At 52.7% G+C, this 26,037-nt stretch overlaps 1 protein-coding gene across 2 annotated transcripts in view; it reads right to left on the bottom strand.

Moving 5' to 3' along the window:
* PREX1 (phosphatidylinositol-3,4,5-trisphosphate dependent Rac exchange factor 1) overlaps positions 1-26,037 on the bottom strand; it is a 186,872-nt gene that overhangs the window by 93,080 nt on the left and 67,755 nt on the right. For both annotated transcript variants that reach the window (XM_034639807.1, XM_034639809.1), the window contains exons 2-5: positions 18,650-18,721; positions 14,776-14,898; positions 8,389-8,493; positions 3,416-3,517 (exon numbers count right to left, since the gene is read on the bottom strand). In XM_034639807.1, the coding sequence (XP_034495698.1) occupies positions 3,416-3,517; positions 8,389-8,493; positions 14,776-14,898; positions 18,650-18,721 (402 nt within the window). The remainder of the gene's footprint in view (positions 1-3,415; positions 3,518-8,388; positions 8,494-14,775; positions 14,899-18,649; positions 18,722-26,037) is intronic.

Below are 26,037 nucleotides of genomic sequence, written 5' to 3'. Positions count from 1 at the left end.
CATGCACCACTGCAGGTCCTGGGCCACACCAGCAGCTGGGGCACAGTGAGTGGCCGGCCACCATGAGATCTGTGCACCACCAGGAAACAACCCAAAGGGCCAGGAACAGTCAGCCTCCCCTCGGGCACCTGTCACTTGAGCACCAGGGGCATCACCCCAAGCCTGAATCATTTCCCTGGAAACGTCGATGGAAAACTCAACAAAGCCTAAAAATGCCAACTGTCTATCCTGAGCCTGGGCCGACGGCTGAGATAGAATGTTCCGGCTATTCTTAGGCAATGTTCAAGTTCAGCTTTTTGGGGTCATTCCCAATGAGGCCTTCATTCTCGCCTCTTCCCTCTTCCCACCCAGGCTCCCTGACCCTGTTCACCTACTGGATTTGGAGTTCAGCTCAAACAAGGGGGCTCAGAGAGCCACGGGGACATCTGCGAGGGTGTCAGAGTTGCAGGGGCCAGGAGGGGAGAGGCTTGAAAGATTGGGCTCATGGTATCATCCTTTAGAATCCTCTGGAAAATGTGACAGGAAGGAGGAACTCAGGAGGAGCATGAAGCGTTGCCCTCAGTCCCAGCTGTGTTCTGATGCAAATGTTCCAGCTGTGGGTGCCAAAGGCCAGGACACTGAGCGAGTCCATCAGGCGGGGAGCATGGCACGTCCCCACAGGAATCTAAGGCCCTGCTGGCCGGTCCCCTGGTGCTATCTGAGCTCCCGATAAACACAGCTGGAGACCGAGGAAACGGGGCGAGTAAACAGCCATTTGGTCAGGAGAGCAAACCCACAGCCTGGCTTCATCATCGTTTCCTGTGGGTAGTTATTCTCCCACTGGTTGCCAGCCAGTTCTGTTCCTCTCTGTCTGTTCTCCTGGAACTCCAGAGCCCATGGATCCTGCCAGACCGAACTGTGGCCCCTCAGAAACGCCTGGGCCTTCCGTTGTGAGCTTTGAGTCCACACACACACACATACACACACACACACAGGTCCAATTCTGCTGGTTGTTAAAATACGTTATGGAAACTACCACTCCAAGCACCTGCTGAGACCCCAGACTTTTCCAAGATCCAGAAACCAAAGGGTTAACACCTAGGGAGCCTTGGTTGAGCTGTGGGGCTAGAGCAGGCATTTCTTCCAAAGGGCCAGATGTTCCAGGTTTGCAAACCCAGGAAAGAAAGAACACAGCAGCCACTGAGCCACAAAACACAAGGCCGCTGACCTTCCCAGACACCCACCTACGGAACTGAGAAGGTCAGCATCCCCAAAACCCAAGGACTTTGACAGCTTGACTCCCCAAAGTGCTTACCTGGCGGCGTAGCCTAGTGGTTAGAGGGCGGGCCTCGCGAAAGGGCTCAAATCATGGTTCCTACTATTTAACTTAATATGTGGCTGTGACTAGGCCACTTCCTCTGTGCCTCGGTTTCTCCACTGGGGCTAATCACAGTGCCTCCCTCATCAAGTTGTTCTCAGAATTAAGTGAATAAATGTTCAATCATCTAACAGCCCTGTCTGTATTAATACAAACTCTATACCTCAGATGAGTAACCGAGGCACAGGGAAGTGACCTGCCCAAGGTCAGGCAGCTAGTAAATGGCAGAGCTAGAATTCAAACTCAAGCAGCCTTTGGCGACAAAGCCTGGCGCTAATCCAGGGGTCAACAGACTTTTTCTGTAAACGGCCAAATAGTAAATATTTTAGGCTTTGTTGGCTACATCCGGTCTCTGTCACATATTCTTCTTTGTTTGTTTTTAGGGTTTTTTTTTTTTTTAAACAAGGCTTTAAAAAATGTAAACATCATTCTTAGCTCATGTGTTGTACACAAACAGGCCACGGGCTAAATCTGGCTCACAGGCCCCTGTTTTGCCAGCCCCTGCTCTAAACCGCTACAGGGTACTACCTATTAAACCCTGGCAACCGATTCAAGTTTGGGAAAACACACCGAGCAGATGGAACAAAGCACATCTGCAGGTCCAATTCAATCCACGGGCTGCCAATTTGCAAGTTCTACCCAGAGCTTCTCCGGCACCAAGGTGAAGAGCTAGCTACACACAGCATTTCAAACACGAGTCTGGGGGGTCAAAGCAGCTCCAAGAACCACCACAAATGGTCCTTCTGAGATCCCGGGGACAAACAGCAGCAGGCCAGAGGAGGCGCAGAGAGAACTTCGTCCCACCAACCGTGGCTGCACATGTTCGAAGCCTGTGTTCACGGGCAGAGCTGATGGCCCCAGAGGGGGTCTGGTCCAGCTCGCAGACTCAAGGGTCACCCACCTTGTCCAGCAGAAAGTCAAGTTCAAGAGTGCCCTAGTAATCTTCCCCTCCCCTTTGCCTTCCGGTTCATGGAGCAAGGATGCATGTGGCCCCAGTGACAGGTGCATGAATGAGGCACCACCAGCCAAATTAATCCACCAGCAGGGACCCCAAGGAACAGCTGTCAGATGCAAGGCTTTCAGGATGGAGCCAGGGGAGGCTCGGGCCAATAGCCGCCATTTCCAAGCACTGAAGACCCGGGGCGGAGAGCAGCGGATGGTGGCAGAGCCATGCACCCAGCTGGGGATCGGCCCAGAAGCCGACCCTGAAGCTGGGAATGAAGACTCCTTGGGTCGCCACGCAAGCAGCAAATCTTCCCCTGGTCTGCCCTCCCGAGACTCAGTCAGAGGTGAAGTCGGCAGGTGTGTGGTTGCTTGCGCTTGGCCCACTCAGCAGCCCCCAGCCTCTTCCACAAAGAGCCAGGACTGTGACGAGGACGTCCTACATCCCCACCCACGGGCTTGAGGCCTGTGGGATCATGTGATTGGCTGGCGGTTGGAGCCCATGACCAAGGTCTGCACCAATCAGAGCTCATTGCTCAGTGTGACTGGGTCAGGCAGGGAGGACCTGATCCGGACATCAGCCCATCAGAACATAACACTGCACGGCTCACCGCACTGGACCACGTCCCAGCCCATCAGAGCCGCACACTGCCCAGCTCCTCGCCATTGGGGTAAAATGCACGTCTAAGCGCAGGCGAGAAAAAGGCTAAATGGCACAAGCAAAGGCTTCATGTAATTGGCTCGAATTAAACCATATGCCTCGGGCCCAAACCATTCAGGACATCACATTCTTCTTGTCCCGGATGGCCAGAGCCTGAGTGACTTTCAGGACTTCCGTCAGAGCTACTACCAGAGAGGCTCGCGCGTCCCACCGCCCCTGAACGTGAGGAGGCGCGCAGCCCGAGGCACGCAGCCGTCCGCTACCATGCGGAACGTAAAGCAGAACTGAACACAGAGAGGCAGGGTCCCGGTAGCTTCCGGCCCGGCCCAAAGCCAGCATGGTCCCTGCGCGTCTCAGTGACCTGAGCAACCACGTTTTACTTTCTGAGTGAGCCAGTCGGAGCTGGGTTTTCTGTTGCTTTGAACGCAGAGGAAGGAGCTGGGCGAACGCCTCACCTTGAGGAGCAGGGGGTACTTGCAGATCCTCTGAATGGGAGACAGCAGGTAGCCCTCCAGGGGGATGTCCGTGGTCTTCCGGCCTCCCAGAAGCATGCAGCTCTGCAAGGGACAGAAGACCTTCGTTAAAACTCGCCGGAGACGGCAAAGGGACATGGCCGCCTTCAAACAAGCAGGGGAAGCACTCTCAAAACACAGCTGCAGACTTCGGAAGCAATTCGGCAACACCCAGGGGAGGTGGAAATAGGCGTACCTGTCACCCAGCACAAAGCCCAGATCGGGGCCTGCCAATCTGTCCCTCCAGGCCAAATCCTGCCCGCTCCCTGTTGCGGTCAGCAGGGTCTCACTAGAACACAGCCACGTGCTTTGCTTACGTACCTGCACGTGCCTGCTTCCAGGCTACTGTGGCAGAGCAGAGCGGTTGTGACAGCACGCGGTCACAACACCTGAGGTGTTCACTATCTGGCCTTTTACAAAAAAGTTTGCTAACTCCTGGTCTGTAAGAACTACAGGAACTTTCACAGATACACACCAGGACACGGGAACAGGGACAGTCCCAACTGCCTTGTTTGGAACAGCACAAAATGGAAAGCAACCCGAATAGCCACCAAATAAAGGGCGGAAACATACGCCCATCGACTGATACATTGCCACACTCCAGGGCAGGGGACACGGGGGACCGGGCACTGCGCAGAGCAACACGGATGGACCTCACAAACCAAAGGATGTGGATGCTATGAACCTATTCAAACAAAGCCTTTAAAAACAACAAAACCAGGCATCGTCTGTGGAGAACACGTCGGTAGTAAAATACGAAGACGGGCATGGAAGAAAAATAAACCGAATTCTAACGGGGTTGGTCACCTCTATAGAGGGAGGGTAACGGGATTCAGAAAGTGAACTGAGTCCCCCACCGTAACCCCTCACCGTCCTGTCCTGGGCTCACTATGTGCCCACGACACGCATGCGTGCTGACATGCATGCGGGATGGAAGGAAGGGGCACACTAAGGAACGAGCGACCACGGTCCCCGCCTTCCTCCCTGACACTGCGCGAGCAGACTGCAAATGACACAGGAACTCCTGGAGAAAAGGATTGTCATCCTATCACTCACTCACTCACTCATTCATTCCGCAAATATATATTGTGTGTGTACTATGGGCTGGGCACGGTTCCAAGCACTGGGGAACCTGCCCAACAAAGCAGACAAGTTCCCTGCTTATACTCAAGTGAAAACGAGCCCAGAGAACATTCGCCCCGTGCTCACCACGTGCCAGGCCCTGCACCTCGCACTCTGCCTATAAGTAAAGCTCATCCTCACAGCCCGGGATAAGCAGGGACGTTATCTCCCTCTTACAGATGGGAAATGGGAACACAGAAGTGAAAGGACGGGTCCGAACCTCAGAGCGGCTGCCTCTCAGCTCAGTGGGCCCTCTCCTTGGAGAAGCTGAATCCAGGGGAGCCCAGGTCCCCGCTCTGGCAGGACCGCACGGCTCCCACCCACACGTCCCCCCCCCCGCCCCCGGGGCACAGATGGGTGATCTGAGCTGTGGCAGCTGGGAGAGGCCAGGCCCCACACTGCTCACACTCAGGCCTTTGTCCTCTGAGCCAGAGCTCGCCACGAGCTGCCCTGGTGATGTCAGCTCCGGGCAGAGAGAGGGGAGCCCAGGGGTAGGGGAGTGCTTTCCAGAAGCCCCCAGGACCCGCCGGGAGAAGGGCCTGGCTCTTTGTCCAGGATTCAGGGGTTTTCACATAACTGTCAAAGCTGCCAACCGCACTTGCCCCAAACACTCCAAATTCTTGTTTCACATTATTTTCGTTTAAAGAAAAAAAAAAAGCAAACACACACAGAGCTGCCATTCACTATTCTAGCAAGATGACACTCAGGGCACGATGGGAAGAACTTTTGAAAATTATCTCTTTACATTCTCCTCCTCCACAGAATTGATCTGGGTGAGGTGTCCCGCTACGAGTGCACTGAGTACATGTCGCTATATCCTGCAATAAAAAGAGCTTTTTAAGAATCTCAGACCCCTTGCACTCTCTAAATGCTCCTTCTATTATCTGGCCTCTAGACTCTTCTGATCTTACCTCCTCCCACATTTCCTCTCAGACTCTCCATTCCAGCTACCTTGGCCTTCTCGCTGTTCATCAAACACTCTCCTACCTTAGGGCCTTGGGACGTACAATTCCTCTACCCGGAATGCTTTCCTCCCAGATACTCCTTGCCTCTCTCTCTTATTTTACCAAAGTCTCTGCTTAAACATCACTTAAGACACGGTTTTCCCACAGACCAATCTAAAATAGCAGCCCCCACCCTAACTCCCCGCAAACATCCTGTCATCCTTAACTTACTATATTTCCTCCAGAGGACTTAACACCACATGGCATAGCACGTAAGGTTCTCCTACTAGAATGGCTATTCCATGAGACCAAGGGCTTTTCTTGCCTTGGTCACTGTTGTAACCCAAGACTTAGAATGAATGAATAAATGAATAAATTACCCCCATGTTACAGATAAGAAAACTGAGTCTCAGAATGATGAAGGCCCCATCCTATCTCTCAGTGAGCACACAACACATCATGACTGGAAAGCCAGATCCTATCTGTTCCCAATGCCTTAACAGCCCATGGTAGACTCGAGACAGCTCTTCTGCAGGTGGCCAAAAGCTGGGAGACATCAGCAGGGAGGGGAGGGAGATGATGCATGGGCTTGCACCCCCCACCCCGTGTCCTCCCCTGCCCAATCCGACCCCACTCAGCTGCTGCTAGGAAAACGGTAGCCTGGCCCACCAGGAAGACTGCAGGAGAGAGAGGAAGGAAGGAAAGAGAAAGTGGGGCCCTTCCCTTCCCATACCCCTGCTAACACCATCCTGGCATCTCCTGCTTCCCAAGACCTAGCTGAACCCAAGGGGACACCTCCAGGAGCCTAGAACCTGGACAGCAGGGACTACGGGACTCAAGTCAGCAGGTCAATCACAGAAACGGGGCCGTGTGTGGTCTGCTGTTATGTGACTTTATCTTTGTTTTTGGCTTAACTCTTTAATGAATGCAAGTACACAACTGGCAAGGCAAGGACACGGGTAAGGGCAGCCAACAGCCTCAGTCCTGAACACTAAGACACTTGAAACCCATCTGCCCTTCTTCAGATGCTCCCAAGAAATAGACCAAGCAACCCGAACACACTAGTGAAGGAAACACATGGTTTGAATCAAAATTCTGGAAATACATTGTTGGAGACTGTGCATCAGGGAGAAGCGTGGGTAAGAACTTTACTGTGTTGTGTAGCCCTCTGGGCACATGGTTAACACTCCTTGTGCCCGGTTGGCTGTTCTACTTTTGCGTGCTTTTTTCTCTATGTGCTGTTGGAAAATAAAACCGTTCTTGGGGGGAGGGGTGTTGGTCTTTGACCGAATGAGCTGGGAATTTAGAAGTGAGGGATCAGGATTCGAACCCATGAGAAGCTCAATGGCTCTTCACGTACTCTTGGGAAGTCACTTCAGATTTTAGAGGCATCAAAATCATCTGCTGCAAGGGCTTTGTGGTGACCCCTACTGTAGTCTTCCACGGCAAGAGAATTTTCATCTGGGCACACACCTGCACACCCCAGCCTCCCCTGCAGCTGGGTATAGCCACATGGCGAGGTCCTGGATGTGAGCAGAAGAGATGTGTGCAGCTTCCTGTAGTGCCCTTAAAAGGAGAAGGGCAGGCCCTCCTCCCCATCCTTCCTGCGCCCCACTACCCGGAATGGGGAAGTAGTGAGAGGTCAACTTAGGCCACGTGGATGAGCGCATAGTCCAGGGCACTGGCTGGACACTAGGGCCCCCATCGCGGCCTCAGGCTGGCTACTACATCCACACTGTTACCATGACAGACAAATAAAGGTCTTATTTAAACCACTGTTATTTGGGATGTCTGCAGAGCAGAGGAACGTATATCCTAATTCGCACACAACAGACAGTGGCTGGTAAAACTCCAAGGAAATCACAAATGAGAACCTTTCTACACAAGTGAAGCTCTCTGCAACGGTAGAGAAGAAGGGATGTCTGGGGTCTGGCCTGACCAATTTCTCTTCCCAACTTGCTTGCACAAGGGCAAACCAACTGTCCTTCAGGGCTCCACCCCACCCTTAGGGCCTGTGGTATGGATGGAGCTGACTCCGCCCCCCAGCTCCAGCAGTGACCAATCAGAGCAACAACCAAACCCTCCCCCTATAGCAACTGGTTCAGGGATAAGGTCTTGAGCCAAGCTGAGCCAATGGGCTTAAGACCCAGGACTTTCGCTGCTGGCTGCTGAGCAAGAGGAGCTCTTGTATCCTCCAGCTGCTCTGCTATGAGAGCTGTGAGCGCAGAGCTGCTGGAGGCCATGTTGGCACCACGTGGGGAAGCCTCCCTGGGAATGGAGCCAAGGCAGAGAAAAGCAGAACCGAGAAACACATTCCTATGACATATTTGAACACCTAGATTCTGCTCTGCCTGAAGCCCGCTTGGGTCTTAAACTTCCCAGAAAATGAACCCCTAAAAAAATTTTTTTGGCATAAGCCAATTTTAACTGGATTTTCTTTCACTTACAATTAAATAATCCTAACAATACAATCATTACTACCATTGCTGCCACTCTTATCAGGATCGTTACTTTGGATCAGGAATTGGCAAACGTGGCCCTGGGGCCAGATCCAGCCCTCCGCCTGCCTTGTAAACAAGGCTTTACTGGAACACAGCCATGCTCACTCCTTTATATATTATTTACGGCTGCTTTCATGCTACAACAGCAAAACTGAGTGCTGTGACAGAGACTGCGTGATGCAAAAAGGCAAAAATCTGCCCCTTTCTAGAAAACATTTGGTGATCTCAGCATTACCCCAGCTGTTATGCCCGGCTGACCCAGGCAAGACGGGGCAGCGCAAAGCTCTCTTGTGCCCAAAGATCCGCAGGCCTGAAGCAGAGCAGAAGGGAGGGTGACAAGGAAACTTACCAAAAGGAAGGCGCGCACAGTAGGGATCTTGTTGAGTTCCACAAGCAACCGCAGGGCCTTCTCGTGGTTGCTGCAGTATTCCTCGTACACGCAGAACTTGTCCTTCTGCAAGACAAGGACAGAGTCTGTGGGAGAGAGTCCGTGGCAGGAAAGCAGACGCTCTGAGATGTGCCGATGGCTGGGCCAGCCTGGGAGGAACCCCAGACCCTGAGCGACCACACAGCAGGAGGGACACCTCAGGTGGATGGTGCCCGCTCACTGTGGGCCTCGCAGCCTCCACGGCTGCACCAAGTCTGTGCCCAGCAGCCCGAGTAACCTTTCAGGAAGCAGCACGGCCCAAGGCAAGTGTGCGGACTCAAAGCTAGCAGCCTGGACTTGCGACCCTGGCCTTCTAGCTACTCCTTGAATTTGCCAGCCTATTCCTACCTCAGGGCCTTTGCACTTGCCATACCCTCTACCCAGAACATTCTTCCCCCAAGCCTGGCTACTCCCCAACTTAGAACCCACCTCCTCAAGCAACACCTGGACAACGCTGGCTAAAGTAGCCAGCCAGGTGTAATCTGGAATGATTCAGATCGTTTGTTTATCTGTCTATTCCCACGTAGAGGTCAGCTCCCCAAAAGCAATGACCACATTCGTCTTGTTTACTGAGGTATTTATTCCCTGATTGCGGCATAATGTCTGGCATACAGTAGGCCCTCAATGAACACTTGCTAACTAGCTAGACTTAAACACCTACTATGTGCAATGCCCTATATATACGAACCTGAAGAATCTAGAGAAGGCTTAGGAATCTGGGGGGTAAAGTAGATCCCTGGTCGCTGCCACACAGCCGTGGCAGTCTTGAGGCATGGGGATAGCTCTGTTGACCTCCAAATGCCCCTAAGCCCAAAGCTGGACTCTTTCCAATCTAGAGGTCATCTGTGGGTCACCAGGTCTCCAACCATCAGTCAGGGCTTCCGGAACTAGAGGAAGCCGTGCACTGAACATTCTCGGCTCCAAAAGGCTCACAGAACACCACCTCCCAACCTGCCGAACCCTAAACAAGGAAGTCCTGGATAAGACCACTAGACAGGAAGGGCTGAAGGGCCTTGACCTTGGGCTGGGGGTTGGGCAGGAGACCCCAAGAAGCTAAGGAAGGAAGAGGTGGATCTGCAAAGCAAGCATCTCATCTTGGTTCTAAACAAAGCCCCAGGCATCCTGCCGATGGGTGGCTGCAGGAAAGAGAAAACCAAAGAGGAGGGAGAATGGGTTTCAGAATCAATCAGCTGTCCCAGCCCGCCCCGGCTCAGCTCTGGGGGCTGTGGGTGCACGACCTGCGCAGACGTCCTCAACAGCGAAGGGCGCATGGCCAGAGCCGCTGGCCAACACCGAGTGTGCACTGAGCACCTAGTCCCTGCCACACGCTGCTCTCATGGAATGCGGGTCCACTCACCCACTCCTCACAACGACCTGACAGGTAATGACTCTCTCTGCCCCAGTGGCACATGGGGGGAACCAAGGACAAGTCACAGGCCCGAGGGCTCGCGCCTGGTGAAGTGGCAGCGCCAGGACTCGACCTCTTGGAAACCCCTCGCTGGTGTGCATTTCCAGGTCATGGCAAAAGATGGGGATGGGAGGAGAAGGCCAAAGGGGACAGATCACAAGCCACAAATCCACCCACGAAGCTCAGAGGGGGACTGCAGGTAATGATGAAAAGCTCAGAGTGACTCTAGACCCAGACCATCTGGGTCGGAAGGCCAGCCCCCTGCTCCCGGAGTAGCGGGTGACCTTGGACAAGCTGCTTCACCTCTGTCTGCCTCGGTTCGCCCATCCACACAACCGACATAATGAGAGCCCCCCACAACTTGAGCGGCTGGTGGGTTAAATAATCCATGCAGAATGAGGAGGACAGTGCCTGGGACACAGTGGACTCTACAGAATATTTCAAAATCCTCTGAAAGTACTGGCTACACCACAACCAACAAACAGGAATCAACAGAGAAAAACACCAAAACAATGTCGTGATTACACGGGACGAACAACCCTGACGCGTACTCCCAGGAGTGGCCGAAGGATCTGAAACATCCCAGAACAGAAGCCACGTGCTCCAGGCCCTGCCGCCAGTGTCAGCGGGCACACAGAAACACGCCCTGAGTCACCAACGACCATCTCCCTCACCCAGGGTCTGCAGACACACGAGGACGGGGAGGGGGTCCCCAGCATCCCCCACACTGCCCAAGCAGACCTCTTGCTGTTTCTACTGTCTCCAGTGAGCCCCGGGGCCCATCGAGGCCACTGGAGACCCGTCAGAAGTCTGGACTACAGGGGTTCACCCAAGCAAGGAAAAAAAGATGGGAGGGGGGCTGCGAGACGCACGTGGAGCCAGGCCTCCGCTGCAGACCACGGTGACGTGGGCTGCAGAGAAGAGAGAAAGGGCCTCGCTTGATGAAAGTGACAGGAAGTGGCCTGCCCGGAGCCCTCCGCTGCAGAGAGGGTCTGCAGGGCCCTACAGCCGGGGCTGGGCTCTGAATGCAGGCACAGGAATGACAGCAGGAGGTCCCACCACGTGTAAGGAGCTCCAGGGGGGAAAAAAAAAAATACTGCTCTGCAGCCAGAAGAGCCTGAACTTTCCCAGGGACCCACAGACCCTGTCATCAGTCCTGTTCAGAGATAAGCCACCAGAGCCTCCACGGCCCTATCAGCACCAACCTTGTAAGTCCAAGTGCAAGTTCTCTAGCCAGGTTCAGAGTCCGGCTCCCCAGGCCGCCAGCTCTGTGGCCTTGGGCAAGGCACGTCAGGTTTCGGAGCCCTGCGCTCTTGTCCATGAAGTATAGACAACAGCGGCCTCTCCACCATGAGGTCGTTGTGAGGATTATCGGGTGAATACATTGTAAGTGCTGAAAATGGTGCGCGGCAAGGGCTCACTAAATATTAGCTGGTATTGTTGCTGCTGTTACCGGGGCTGCTATTACGACTACTATTAGGACTTCAGCAAATTCCTTATCCCACGGTGAGCTGGCCTGTGACAGGGTGGGGCAGTGGGTGGGTAGATTCTGATGGCGGAAAAAGAGGCGGGCAGAGTGGGGAGGAAGGGAGCTGAGTGGGTTCACAGGTTTAGAACAGGCCACCAAGGAAGAATCTGGAAAATACGGTAGGCCCTGACCCCCCGTACGTCTCATTCCTCAGCTGTGCACTGTCCATCTGCCCCCCTCCACCCCCCCAAATGTGAGCTCCATGGGGGCGGGCTTTGCAGCTGCTGGGGTCACTGCCATAGTCCCAGTGGGGACTGGAGTCCCCGGCAGCGAGCAGGCATCGTGAATGAAAGCAAGAAAGCCGGAGGAGGAACTGAGAGGGGCCCAACAGGCCTCACACCAGCCCCGCGCTTCTTCCAGATGACCTTGGTCTACCCCAACTACAGCCTCAGCTCTTTGCTGGACCGTGTCTTGCTTTACCCACCCAGCAGCCATTCCCCCTTGTTCCAGTCGTGGCCCCCAATGTTTCCCCTGGGAACCAGCTCCTCCACTCTGAGCCCACTGACCCCGCTCCACTCCCAGGCACCACAAGTGAGCATACGACCCAGGCCAAACCAATCAGAGAGCACCCTGTCCTGGCAGCAGGGGCCATGTGACCCCAGCGGAGCCAAGGACAGCCCTCAAAGACTCATGTTGGATTTACTGTGAAGAGAAGCTCCGTTTGCACTGTCACTGCTGAGCTGGCAGAATGTCAGCCTGAAATTCCTGAGGGCCATGTGAGGCATACACCCCTCACGCCTCAAGAATGAAGCCAACACAGAGGAAACTAGAGCCCAAAGACACAGACCAAGTCCTGAAAACACTGTATGGGGCCCTGGATCCAGCTACGCCTAAAGCCCACTCACTGGAATATTCATTTGTATGAGCCATAAAGTCTTTTCTGTTTGTTTGTTTAAGCCTATTTGAATTGGTTGTTTTGTCACTTGCAATGAAGACAGTCCTTCTGAAAAGGGGAAGAAAATGAAAAATTGGACCCAATCCTGGTGAGGTAACAGGGTCTCCCTGTCTATCTCCATCTGTACGATGGAAAGTTTGGGCCAGAAAGCAGAGGCAAATCTGTTTATTCTCACATGCCAACCTCAGTCGATGAGTAGCACTCGCTGGAACACTGGTGAGAAGAGTTCTGGAGCTCCCCCGGGGAGCCCACAGGCAGAATGCTGTGATTGATTAGCAATGTCTGCCACGGCTGCAGGAGAGGGGAGCAAGTGGTAAGATCGCTGCAGGTCTGTCATTCCTCATTCCCTGAGCCCGTTCTCGGATACACACTGAAGTGTCCTCCTCTCCTTCAGCTTGTGGAAAGGGCAGGCGACCAAAGGCTTGAGGCTTGGAGTAGTTAAATTTAGCAAATGCCAACACCCCCTCCTCAAAACCATGCCCAGCTCCATGACCCCCCTTGTCCTTTCATTGAGCCCAATCCCAGCTGTGTCTCAGGCCTGAGACCCTGCAGGTATGCAAATGCTGCTTTAGACAGCTAAGAGCCCAAGTGTTCAATTTCCTCCTAGGGGCCCACATGGGCTTTGATTGTTGTGCCAAGAAAAAACGGACGAGCAGTTGTGCACACACAGATGTGGCGCATGGGAAACGTGTGGCTGTGGGTTTGGGCTGTGAAGGAGGAGAAGTGGACAGGTGCCAGCTGGGGATAGCTGGGGAAGAGGGTCGAGCCCCCGGGGAGACCTCAAGGATTGTCAGAGGTGATGGCTGCTGTCCACAGTTACCCAGGGAGTGACACATACTCCACGGAGAACATCTGCTCCAAACCACTCACTTCACACCCAAAAAGACTGAGACAGAGAAGGGAAGGAGCTGGCCATGTAGACAGCTCCTCCAGCACAGAGGCGAGCAAGAGATCCAGGTCTCGCTTTTGCAAGGGTTTCCGCAACTTCTCATCCGCCTATTCACACAGCTTGGGATGTGTGGACCACATGACCTCCCTGCTAAAAATCTCCAACTCTTAGAATAAGATCCCTGTGGGATCTGCCCCCATGGCATCCCTGCGTTCCCTCCGTCGCTCACCCTGCTCCGGCCACACCGGGCTGCCTGCCTTCCTGCTGGGGACATGCCTGTTCCCAAGTCTGGGGCCTCTGTCCTTGCTAATCTCTCCCTCTGGAATGTCCCTCCCCAAGATCATTCCATTTCTCCACGTTCCAGAGGCCTGCCCTGACCAGGGTTGCCAGATAAAACACAAGACACTGTGTTGAGTTCAAAATTTCAGATGAACAACAAAGCATTTCTTAGTATAAGTACGTCCCAAATAGTGCATGAGACATACTTGTGCTAAAAAATTATCTGTCATTTACCACATTTACTCAGATATCCTGGGTGCTCTTTTTGGCCCAATCTAGCAACCCTGTCCCTGACTTCCCAACTTCAAACAACCTCGAGCAGAGTCACTGCTTGTCACATCTGTATTTTATATTCTTCACAGCTGGCGTCACCATCTGAAATGGCTCCTCCATTTCTCCAGCCTCTGAGCCTCAGGGCAGTATGCACGAGCCCGTCTTATTCAGGGCAGCATCCTCAGAGCCAAGTACAGTGCCTGGCACACAGTAGACGTTTAACATGTATTTCAGGAGACTTATTATATAAGATGGTGAAAACCATAAGCCCTGGGGCCAGATTACAGTGGCTCCAAATCCAGGCTCCAACTCTCTCTGGCTGTGAAAGCTTGCATTAGGACTTACCCTCTCTGAGTCTCAGTTCCCCTATTTCCAAAGTGAGAACGGTAACAGTACACACTGTTGAAGGCTGTTGTGAAGTTTTAATGAATGAAAATATGTTAAGCACTGCAAGCAGTGCCCGGCACAAAGTTTGCGATTAACTCGGTAGTTAGTGCTTGGCTTTTCGGGTGCCCACCCCCTCCTTCCTCCAGCCATCCCCTCACTATTCCAAGCCACTTGGCAATCCTACAGGAAGACAGAGGCTATTAGGAAGAGCATCAGCCTCTCGGACCAGCAGGTGAAGTGGGACCCTAAGACACCCTCATGGGCCAGGGGCTGGCTGAGCGGGGACTCACACCCAGGTCTGTCTGACCCAAGGCCTCCCTCTTGGCACTGACTACCCCTGTCGGTCACTCTGCGGCAGAAGGGCCCTGCCAAGCCAGGAGGTCATGGGAACCCCAGGACACAGGCATTCAGCAAGGAGCCCCGAGGGAAAGGGAGCCACACTCTACGTGGCAATGAGGGGAGGAAGAGCCCACACAGAATACCACTAGTCTGCTGGGCCTGAACTGCTTCCCATTGCTCCTGGGGGCAGAGGCTGGGCCTGCCTGCCACCTGCCACTTCATCTCCCAGACAGGCCTGCCGAGGAAGCTGGGGAAGAAGCCCACTTCCCCAAAGCTGCAGGATCCGACAGAGGCTGGGGCATGGTACTCACAAATTTTAAAAAAACATTCCCAAGTTCGTGCTGAGACTGAGGCTCGGGATGTAAACAGTACTCCAAGGCAGCCAAGAAATCCTTATGAACTTCCAAGATGTCTTCGATGTTCGAGAACAGGACCTGTGAGGAAAAGAGAGGCCAAAGGATCACATCAATCAAGGCACAGAGGGAGAGCAAAATCGAGCAAAAAACAAACAAACAAAAAAAAAAAACCAAAACCCCCAGTGCGGATGAGGCTATAACGCAACAGGCACTCTGATACACTGGAGTCAGTTTACCCCATTAATAAAAATAATGTAAAACAAAATATGGCCAACGTTTACGATGCAGGATTAATGCCCAATCCTGTGCTAAGAACTTTATGTGCACCGATGGCCCTGATGCTCACTGTAACCCCGTGAGATAGAGACTACTGTCGTTCCTCATTTATAGTTGAAGAGCAGGGACCCAAAGTGAATTAACAGTCTCAAGGTCACACAGTCCAGGAAGCAGCGAAACTGAGGTTCACACGCAGCATGCAGAGAATTTTATATTAAGACATTCATCACAGTTTTCATCATGGCCAGACAACCAGCATGTCCAATCATAAGGCTGATTTTTAAAATGACGGGGGTACTTCCACGCACCTATTAAAATGATGTGGCAGAAGAAAATACAATAGGGAAGGATGTCCAAAATACCCTTGCGTTAACTTGCACAAACAATATATAATAATCTACAAAGTTTGAAATGCACAATCTGACCCACCAATTCTCCATTTTAGAATTTAGCCTGTCAATCAGTGGTCTCCAAACAGGGACAACTGTGTCCCCCAGGGGACGTCTGCCAGTGTCTAGGGACATCTGTGGTCAATCACAAATGGTGGGGAAGGATGCTACTAGCATCTGCTAGGTAGCTACAGATGCTATGAAACACCCTACGATACACGGACAGCCCCCACGGCAAAGAATCATCCAGCCCAAAGTGTTAATAATGCCAACGTGAAGAGCCTGGTGGATAGAAAGGACATACGACAGCCTTATTGGCAAAAGCAAAAAACTGGGGGAAAAGGCAAATGTCCAAAGGGGGACTCGTCAAATAGTTAAATAAACTGGACTGGTTATAACTGAATAAATCCTACATGCCGAAATACTATGCGGCCTGTAAAAAGAATCTGCAGTTTTGTGTGTATGGATATGGGACCCTGGAATGATCCTGAATATACATTAGTAAGTGGGGGGAACAATCATGGTGCCAAGCAGGATTCCAGCATGGGCCCATTTTTGTTGATGAAAAAGAAAAAAGGGGGGGGAGGGGGATGTGGGGAGAGCCTGGGTGGCGTTGGTTAAGTATCTGTCCTCGGCTCAGGTCATAATCTCAGGATTGTGGGATAGAGCCCAGCATCGGGTTCTCTGCTCAGTGCTGAGTCTGCTTCTCCCTCTCGCTCTGCCCCCACTCAGTCCCCACCCCCAACCTCAAATAAATAAAATCTTTAAAAAAATAAATTTAAATTTAAATTTTTTTTAAAAAAGGCCATTCCTCTCTAGACTGGCAAAAGCAGAGACTATCTGAATGAAAAGTCAAGCTGGTGACTGCAGAGACTTCTGGGAAAAGGAACTAGGAAGAATTTCACGTACTTACTTAAGGTCCTTTTGAACTGCATAAATTCTTTATTCCTTCTTTTTTAAAAAAGAGGTGCATTTTTTAAATTTAATTTTGAAGAAGGTACCCCACAGGGTTCAAAAACTAAAACACAGCACAATGAATGCAGTGAGGGGTCCCTCCCCCCAGCCATCTCACTGGGGCTCACAGCAGGGGTAACGGTGTTACTCCTGGTTTCTGGTTCCCTCTAGGTTTTCTTCCTCATTCATTTGTTCAGCAAATACTGACTGAGTGCCTGCTGTATGCCAGGTACTGTTAGAGGCCCTGGGGGACACAGCAGGGAACAGACAAGTACATGCCTCCACGGAGGTGACATTGGAATGGAAGGGAACAGACAACAAACAAAGAACAAGAACAGAATATTCCAGGAGCTCAGAAGCACTAAAGACAAAAGTAAAACAGGAAGGGAGTCCCAGGGTGGGGCAGAGGGCCAGGGACAGTCACTCTGAGAAGGTGACATCTGAGTCGAAGACCTCAAGGAATGAAGACCAACCCCACTGACTTTTGGAATGCACCAGAAAGTCTGCAGAGGGAGCTGGCCTGAGGGTGGGCAGGGAAGGCAGAGGGGTGGAGACCATTCCTCAGGGTCTGCGCTGTGAGAGGGCCAGGGAGTGTCTTGCTCCTCCGCCTCGCCCTGGGGGACACTCATCAGGCAAGTGGCTGGAAGAATCACGTGCGCTCTCTGGTTACGCTTCTCTCTCTCATCCTTTCCAGTTCACATGGTTGAATCGGCTTATGTTAAAGACAGGTAGGCTAGAGCCTAGTGCCATACTTCCTCCAAGGGACGGCTGCAAAATTTCAAAATAAATATCTGTCTCCCAAAAGAAATTAGAGCCTGTGTCCACCAAATGGCATATGTAAAAATGGTCCTAAAAGCCCAAAATTGGAAATAACTCAAATATCTGTCGGCAGGAGAATGGATGGTAATTTACAGGACGTTCGTACTATGGATCACGACCTAGAAACTGAAGACTGAATCATTGCCACACATAACGACATGGGCAAATCTCACACACATACCAGTGGGCAAAAGGCACTAGACGTGAAAGGGCTCACTTTTACATAAAGTTCACAAACAGGCAAAACTGATCAGTGGTTTACCTTTGGGGAGTGGGCATTTATGGGGAGGGGGACACAGAGGAGCCTACGGGGCGGGAAATGCTCCGTCTTCACTGAGGTCCTGTTCACAGGCATGTTCATATGTGAAACTGCATCACGTTTTAACACTTAGGATGCACTCTTTACTGTGAGTCATAGCTTATTTAAAAAGTCAGTTTCTAAAAAAAACCGTAATAAATTATAATTTAAAATTCTAATAACTGTTAAATTGCAATAAAGAAATTAATTGTGAGAAATACACGTAATAAATAAACAGCAGGTCCTCAGAAAATATTTGCTGAACGGGAGAATACATGCATGCCTAAAGTACTTAAATCCCAGCGCTATCAGGGACCAGCCAGGCAGCGAGAACTGAGCGGGTCTCTTTACATCTAAAGCCTTAGCTTTCTTATCAAAAATCTGGGCTCAGAATTATCCACTGTAAGGTCCCTGTCCAGACTAACTGAGACATGTGGGGGGAATATCCTGTTGGACCAAGTCCTTCGTGTGCTGTACGTGCCAGTCACCTCTGACGCCCACCCCACCCTGCCCCCGCTCTCCCTCTGGACCAGGACCCCGGAGCCGCAGAGCCCCGAGAACTAAAGGCGGCTTCCCGGAGAGTGAGGTCACGCTAGAAAGCCAGGCCCGGGGAGTGCAGGGGCCCCCGTTATGCACACAGAGGGCCTATTGACGTCCTCCCGAAACTCCCCAGAGCCACAGCCAAGACGAAGGCCGGACCCAGTTACTCAACCGCCCTGCCTCAACACTCAATGCCCAGTGCAGGGGCAGAGGCCAGGGCTGCCAAGAGGGCAGCTGGAGGTGCCAGGCTCCCAGGGGCGCTTGGGAAGGGATTTTCCGCTGGCTCCATGCCAGGGGGCCCTGGCACAGAGAAGTCTGGAAGACAGGATGGCCATGGTGAGCAAGGAGACAAAGTCTCGAGCTGGCTGAGTCCTCCTGACATCCGCCAAGCGCAGAGCCCCCAAGGGCTGCAGGGAGCAAGCTGTAGGAAGGCAAAACCAGCTGTCCGCAGGGTGGGCACGCCTCACACTCTGCCCTCTGAGCCTCGCCCCTGGAGGAGCGAGGCACACAGCAGCAGGACAGTGTGCAAAGGGGCTGGCTCAGCGGTCCTCACCTTGACGTTCTCCTCGGTGAGGCCCTTCTCCACTGAGTCTGCCACATTCTGCCGGATGCGATGCAGGAATGCCTAGGGGAAGAGAAGCAGGGAGACATGAGCATCCAGGCCCCCGATCTCCCGGGGGAAGGAAAAACCTACCCGGCTTCTGCATGAAACACACTGGAATATCCCTCACCCCCTTCGGTCAACAATGTTGACTGAGCATCTCCTGGCCCAAGCCCTGTGCAGGGAACACGGCAAAGCCTTGCCCTCAGGGAGCTGCACCCCCATCTGCTTCCTCGCCCATGGGTCTCTCTCAGGCTATATAATTCACTTCCCTTCTTTTTTTTTTTTTCCTTTTTCAAAAATTTAACTTCTTAATAATAACACATTCACATGGTTCAAAAGTCAAAAATATATGGGGCGCCTGGGTGGCACAGCGGTTAAGCGTCTGCCTTCGGCTCAGGGCATGATCCCGGCATTCTGGGATCGAGCCCCACATCAGGCTCCCTCTGCTGGGAGCCTGCTTCTTCCTCTCCCACTCCCCCTGCTTGTGTTCCCTCTCTTGCTGGCTGTCTCTATCCCTATGGAATAAATAAATAAAATCTTTTTTAAAAAAGTCAAAAATATAAAGAGTCAAAAATACGAGAAGATTCTCTCCTACACCCTGGGCCCTAAGGCATCTAGTCCCTTCCCACCCCCCAGGGAAACCACAGCTACTGGTGTCTTGGGTACCCTTCCAGAGAATCTTCATGCAAAAATGACACATGGGAATTGATATACACATACACACACGCACACACATATTCTTATTTTTCCCCTTTTTTACACACCAAAAAAATAGCAGCATACCCAGGACATGCAGCACCTGCTGCTCCCACTTACTCCTGTTTAGAGACCCTTCCTATCCTTCCCTGAGAGCATCCTCATTCTTTTTCACAGCTGCCCAGAATCCTGCTGTATGGACGGACCGCAGTTGTCCTGCCACTTTTTTCAGGGGCTCAGAACGGAGAAATCATCTCTGTCCTCTGTGATGTGACAGACGCCAATGAGGGAGGGGGGTGCTGGGGACTGTGAGGAGCTGGTAAGCACGTTCCATCAAGGCGGGGGGGTGGCCGCTTCTCCCTTCCAAGTGTGGTCAGGTGGGAAGGTGGCAGGCCCAGTACCACCAGGTGTTCTGGAGTTTTTTTTCAACAGAAGCCAGAAATTAAGTGTGTTTTTGGTTTTATTGTTTTTTGTTTTTTTGTTTGTTTTTTTAGCAAACTCCCAGTTCTAAAATACTGGTCGTTTTTGTGAAGAACAGGATTTTAGGGGTCGAGCATGACGGGAGGGGGGGCACCAGAATGGAGGGGTGCAGTCATGCTGATGAGAAATGACAAAGGACGGTGGCCTGGCCCTCATGTGGGTGGGACAGAGCGGGCGGTGGAAAAACTACTGATAAGAACGTGGGGGGTGGAGAGACGCACCCAAGGGAGACTGAGGCCGGTCCCACACAGCAAACTCTGCCTGGTCCGCCCTCACTTGAGGACTCGGACCCGGGCTGACCTGGCATCAGCTATAGGACATCCCCTGTGAAAACGACTTCATGGTCCTGTCACAGCCACAGGGCCACAAGGAGCTGTGGTGGCCCGTCGGCTGCCCTCCCTGCCACAGCTGATTATAGCAACGGGGATCTGCGCGGGGTCCCTGCTGCAGAGCCAGCTGCAGGTTAATGAAGAATGTGTCGCATGTGCCCATGCTTGTCTGGAGAGATCTCCGAGTGGCGGGGACACAGAGGGGACAGCCCAGGACGGAGGAAAGCAAGGGCAGGCAGGCCAAGAGGAGGCTAGCCTTCCACAAACGGCTGTCAGATCCTTTTCCATCACCCAGGGGATGTCGGTGGCTGTCGCAGGGCGCCGGCCACCCGCAGGCTCAGGTTTCCAAGGAGCTGGTGCACTGGTGCCTCGTGTCGTGGGTCACGGGGAGGAAAGTAAGGACACAGAGCCAGGCACAACGTATCCACCAGTCCCCTCAGTCCATTTTTATGTCCCCAGCCTGGACTTCTCCCCTGAAGACTCCATATATTCCACCCGGATGCCGAGGAGCATTCAAAACCTAGTTCCCGATCCTCCCTCCCAACCCACACCACCCAAGCTCTTCCCAGCTCGACTGACAGCGCTGCTGCCTGCCGGGGACTCCAGTCGAAACCCCCCAGTCGTCCCAGTCACCCACCACCCCGCTCTCTCTCTGGCACCCCACTTCTATCCATCAGAAAATTCTATCAGCTTCACCTTCAACAGGTATTAAAAATCCAACCTTGGGGGCACCAGGGTGGCTCAGTGGGTTGGGTATCCAACTCTTGGTTTCCACTCAGCTCATGATCTCATGAGTCGTGGGATTGAGCCCCAGGTCAGGCTCTGTGCTCAGTGGGGAGTCTGCTTGAAGATTCTCACTCTCCCTCTGCCCTTCCCCCTGCTTGCGTGTGCACCCTCTCTGTCTCTCTCTCTCAAATAAATAAATAGATCTTAAAAAAAAAAAATCCAACCTCTTCTCTCCACCTCCATGGCCATCCCTGCCCCAGTCCAAGGCACCATCTAGACTAATGCAATCACGCCTCCCTTTTCCACCTCATTGCCCCCAAAGTCCTCTCCCCACACACTACCAGAAGAATCCTATTAAATATGTAAATCAGATCCTGTCAATCCACAGCTTAAAATTCTCCATGGCTTCCGACTACACTTAAAGAAACAAACAAATCCTTCCACAGCCCATAAGGCCCCCATGATCTTGTCCTAGTCAATCTCTCAGCACACTTTCCAGCACTCCATCACTCCACACCTCAATAATCTTCAGCCCCACCATCATTCTATTTCTTCCACCTGCCAGGAGACATTCCTGCCTCAGGACCTTTGCACATGCTGCTCTTACTAGCAGGATATTCTCCCTGGCTCTGCCATGGGCCAGCTCCTTCTCATCCATCAGGCCTTAGCTCAAATGTCACCTCCTCCAGGAAGCCCTCCTCGTCTTCACACACTCCCCACCTTCCCATCTTGCATTAAAAATCCATTTGACAGATGCAAAGAGTGAGGTTAGGCAATCTACATCAGCTCCTAAGAGAAAGGCCAAGATAAGAAGGGAGCATGGCTGGAATGAAATCTTTTCCCCAATCCAACCATAAAGGCCAGGTTTGGAAACTGACAGTTTGTGTTTAAACCAGAGATCCTCCTCTTACCTGCTGTGTAAACTCAGGAAAATGCATTAACCTCTCTGAGCCTCAGTTTACTCTTCCCAAATAGGGGGATGATAGCAACACCACCCTACCTTTCAGAATGTAATAGGATAAAGTGAATAAAAGCTCCATGAGGGCAGGGGGCTTGCCTGTCTTGCTCCCAGCAGTATTCCTGGGACACAGCAAGCACTCAACAATCAAAGGAAGGGATGGGATGTGCCCGACACACAGCAGGAGCCTACTGGAAGCCTGCTGACCTTTCCTTTTAAAGGGCCAGGGGCAGAGCCAGGAGCTCCTAGAAGATGCTTCAGTAGGGCAGTGGTGCTGCCGGGAAGGCCGGCCTCCAGCCTCCTGAGACTGGAGGGAGACAAAGGCCTGCTGGCCCAGCACTGCTGGGGACAGCAGGAAGCTGGGAGTGCTGGCCTAGATCGGGGCTTCCTGTCCTGGTTTCTTGGAGCAAGCAAAGCTACCCCTATTGTGCTGGGACAATGAGAGGCCTCTCGGGCCACCCACAGAGGAGCCGCAAACAGGCCCGCGTGATGGGGACAATGGGCAGCTCGTGACCCGGAAAGAATGGATAGGCAGGGGCTCTGGGCCCAGCCCCTTGCGCTGCCCAAGGCACGACTGGCTTTTCTAGGCGGTGCCAATGCCCTCCATGCAGGCGGGGTGGTTAGAGGGACCCTCGGGGGCGACTCCTGGCCCAAGACTTGACAGCTCTGGGACACTCGGCCAAAAGCAGGTCTGTCTTGGGAGCCTCGCTTAGAGACAAGGCCATTCTCAGGAGTCCCATGGCTGCCTGAGACTTTGCTCTGGCCCTGACATCTCTATCCGTGCGGTATCCACGCCGCCGGGCTCCCTGCCCTCACACCTGCCCAAGCCCCCTTCTGCTTTTGAGGACAATGATGCTGGAATACGTGAAGGATTTAGAAAAGGACAGAGAAAAATCCAACCAACACCCACAAACTCAGCTTTGGCAAATCTTACCATTACCCCAAATTTGCTTCAGACCATTTTCTAAAAGAAAATTCATCAAATCTGGGGGAGGTGCAGACTGGGAAAGGGCACCAGGGAGCCCTGGGAGGTGCTGGCAATGTTCTGTTACTTGATTTGCGTGGTGGTTACACGGGCCAATGCATATGCAAAGCCTCATCAGTGTGTATTTTATCCCATGTACCGTGTGAATCTCAAACCCCAGTGCAGAACAGGAAGAAAAGAATCACGGCAGAAACAGGTAAGCCACCTGTGCACCTGCCCCCCTAAAGGTGTTCACTTTGTTGCTGAGGACTTAAAAGCGTAGTACCCACTCGCATGGGGCAGAAGTTTAGGTCGTTTCAAATGTCCTTCGAATACACAAAGCTACGAGTAGCAGGTCCACGGGGCCCAGGTGTTCCAGATACTCCAAGTGACACCTGGGTCTCCCGCGGTACGAGCGTGCCAGTCCCTCCAGATGTGTACCCAGGTGTGAAATTGTTGGCCCGAGGTGAGACATGTTCAGCTTGACTCGTGAATACCAAACAGCTCTCTGACATGATCGTACCCACATACACTCCAACCAGCAGCGGACTCCACACCCAGAACAAGATCCAAGTGCTCTCATTCTTTCACGTACCAAACATGTGCTGAGACCCACACGGTCCCATCATTAGTTGATTTCGAACCCCACAATCAGCTTTCAGGGTAGGTATATTGGTTCCACTCAACAGATGAGAAAAACTGAGGCCCAGAGGCTAAGTAACCTAATAGAAGTCAACTAGCCAGAAATCAACAGAGCCAAACCCGAGCTCGGGACTGTCTGACACCTGCTTGCTGCTCAGAGAGGACCAGAGAGGCTGCTCCTTGGGCCCAAGTGTCTCCAGGGCTCCCAGACACAGCAGGATCGATCAGTGACGTCTGCCACAGCTATGGCAATGGCGGGGCTAGCAGGGCTGTGTGTTTGCCGTCTCCAGAGAACTCCTACTGCACGGAGGAAACCAGGGAGCATGAGAGGCACTAATCCGAGGTCAAACAAAAAGTTAGTGATAAAACACAGATCAGAACCAGGTCTGCTGATGTGCGGCTCACACCTGCCCCATCTTGCCTTGCAGCAGCGGTTCCCAACTCAGAAGTGACTGCGCCCTTCAGAAGAGATGACAATGTCTGCAGGCACCTGGGGTTGTCACTAGGGATGTGAGTGCTACTGGGCAGAGGTCACAGATGCTGTTAGACATCCTACAGTGACCACGACGGGCCCCAAAGAGATGCATCTGGTCCCCAAGTGTCAGTAGTGCCAAGGAAGAGTAAGCCTGCCTTAGAAGAGGCTCCTACTAAAACCCAGAAAGACAGGCCACTGCAGGATGAGGGCTCCTCCCGCCCCTTCACTCAGCTGCAGGGAGCTAGTCCCCTCTTGGCCCCTGAACGCAGTGGGCCTGTCCCCCCCAGCCCCCTGCAGTGGCTGCTCTGTGCCAGGGAGCTTTCTTCCCGGACGTTCGACCAGCAGGGGAGACGCCTGCTCAGAGAGGTCTCCTCTTAGGCCCAGGGAAAGGATAGTCTCGCCACGCTCCCCACAGCCATCTGAACCGTCACCCTCCCCAGAACTGGTCACTGTCGGCAGTGGCCTCATCGATGGAGTTATGTATGTACCGCCCTGTCTGGCAGTGTCTCCCCCATAGAGCGCGAGCTGTCTCGGGGCAGAAGGCGGTTTCGTTCACTGCCATGTCCTCAGCCCACAGCAGGCGCTTAACAAAGGTGTGGAGGACAGGTGGGAGAGGGAGAGAAACCGAGGCAGGGGGCCCAGAAGAGGCTCCAGAAGTAACCGGTACAGAATTGGGAGTACTGGAATAGTAACAGTAATAATAATAGCAATAATAAAACGTTTGTTCTTGTTTATTATTACCATCCCTTACATCTTCGGGCGCTATTATGTGCCCAGTGCTGCGCTAAGTGTTCTAATCCTCAGACAACCGTAGCAAGTAGGTACTATTACTGCTGTGCCCATTTTACAGAGGAGGGAACAGAGGCCCAGCACAGTAAAGAGCTTACCCGAAGCCACCCAGCTAGCGAGTGGCAGAGCTAGGCCTCGAACCCAGGCAGTCTGGTCTGGCAATGAGTCCCCAGCCTACCCCCCCACACACACACACGCATCCTCGGTGAGGAACTACAGACAACAAACCACACGAGCATAAAACAGGTAGCAGCTGCCCTTTGGGGTGCCTCTGAGGAGCTGCCATCTGTCTGGAACCTGCAGTCACAGCCTGGGGAGGATAAATCTCTCCCTGGAGATAAAAAGGATAGAAAGAGGCCTCCAAGTGGCTCTCTGAGACTGATGCCAGCAACCTGATCACTGGGGGGAGGGGGGCTCGGCTGCCCCCCAAGGACATCCCTGCCGTGGCCAGGGTGACCTCACCAGACATATGGTGAAATCGGAGAGGGCCAGGGGACCAGCCAGGAGTGAGGGGCGGTGGGGGGCAGGGCAGCCCCGGACTACAGCAAGGACAGAGGAAAGGGGGGACCCATCCCCCACCACGGTCTGGGTGGCCGGGTGTCCAGGGAAGCAGCGTGTCACAGAAGAGCAGGGCCCTCGAGTCCAAGCAGTAACAATGAAACACTAAAAACAGCAGCAGAGTGTGGGCTGCATGGCCTGCTCCCAGCAGCCCCACAGAGGCCAGAGTTTGGGGAGACCCCTCAAAGGCCCACTGACTCCTTCGAATGCCCAAATTCTATGCTCTATCCGTTCAAGTTCTGGGCATTTATGCCATGGCAAAAAATAAATCTCACGCATGACATCAAGATTTAACTTCAGTATCTGATTTATAATTCTATCCCTTGGGGTTCAGTTAAATAAACTGTCCATCTCCACAAAGGACAATCATGCTAGAAATGGTTTTTCGGAAGTCCATTTAATGCTATGGACAAAGGCTACTGATGGTTCCCTGATGGTGGGGGGAAAAATACAAGTTACAGAATACATAAAATATAATCTCATTTTTTGTTAAATAAATTATCTCTACATGAGCGCAGAAAAAAGAAGTGTGGAAGGAAAGAACCTAAACTGTGTGAGAATATGGCCAAGATTAGTAGCTGTCCCCCAATATCCGGTCTTGCCTTTAAATAGAATCCAAGATTTTAGAATAAAGACTATTTCCCAGCTTCCTTTACAGCTAGGTATGGCCATGTGACTAAGTTTGGGCTAGGGGCTGTAAGTGCACGTACCAGGTACAAC

Source organism: Ailuropoda melanoleuca, chromosome 13 (genome assembly GCF_002007445.2).
Source record: "Ailuropoda melanoleuca isolate Jingjing chromosome 13, ASM200744v2, whole genome shotgun sequence".
Lineage (NCBI taxonomy): Eukaryota > Metazoa > Chordata > Mammalia > Carnivora > Ursidae > Ailuropoda > Ailuropoda melanoleuca.
The sequence above is the reverse complement of the archived record's forward strand: the minus strand, read 5'-3'. Positions and strand labels throughout refer to the sequence as shown.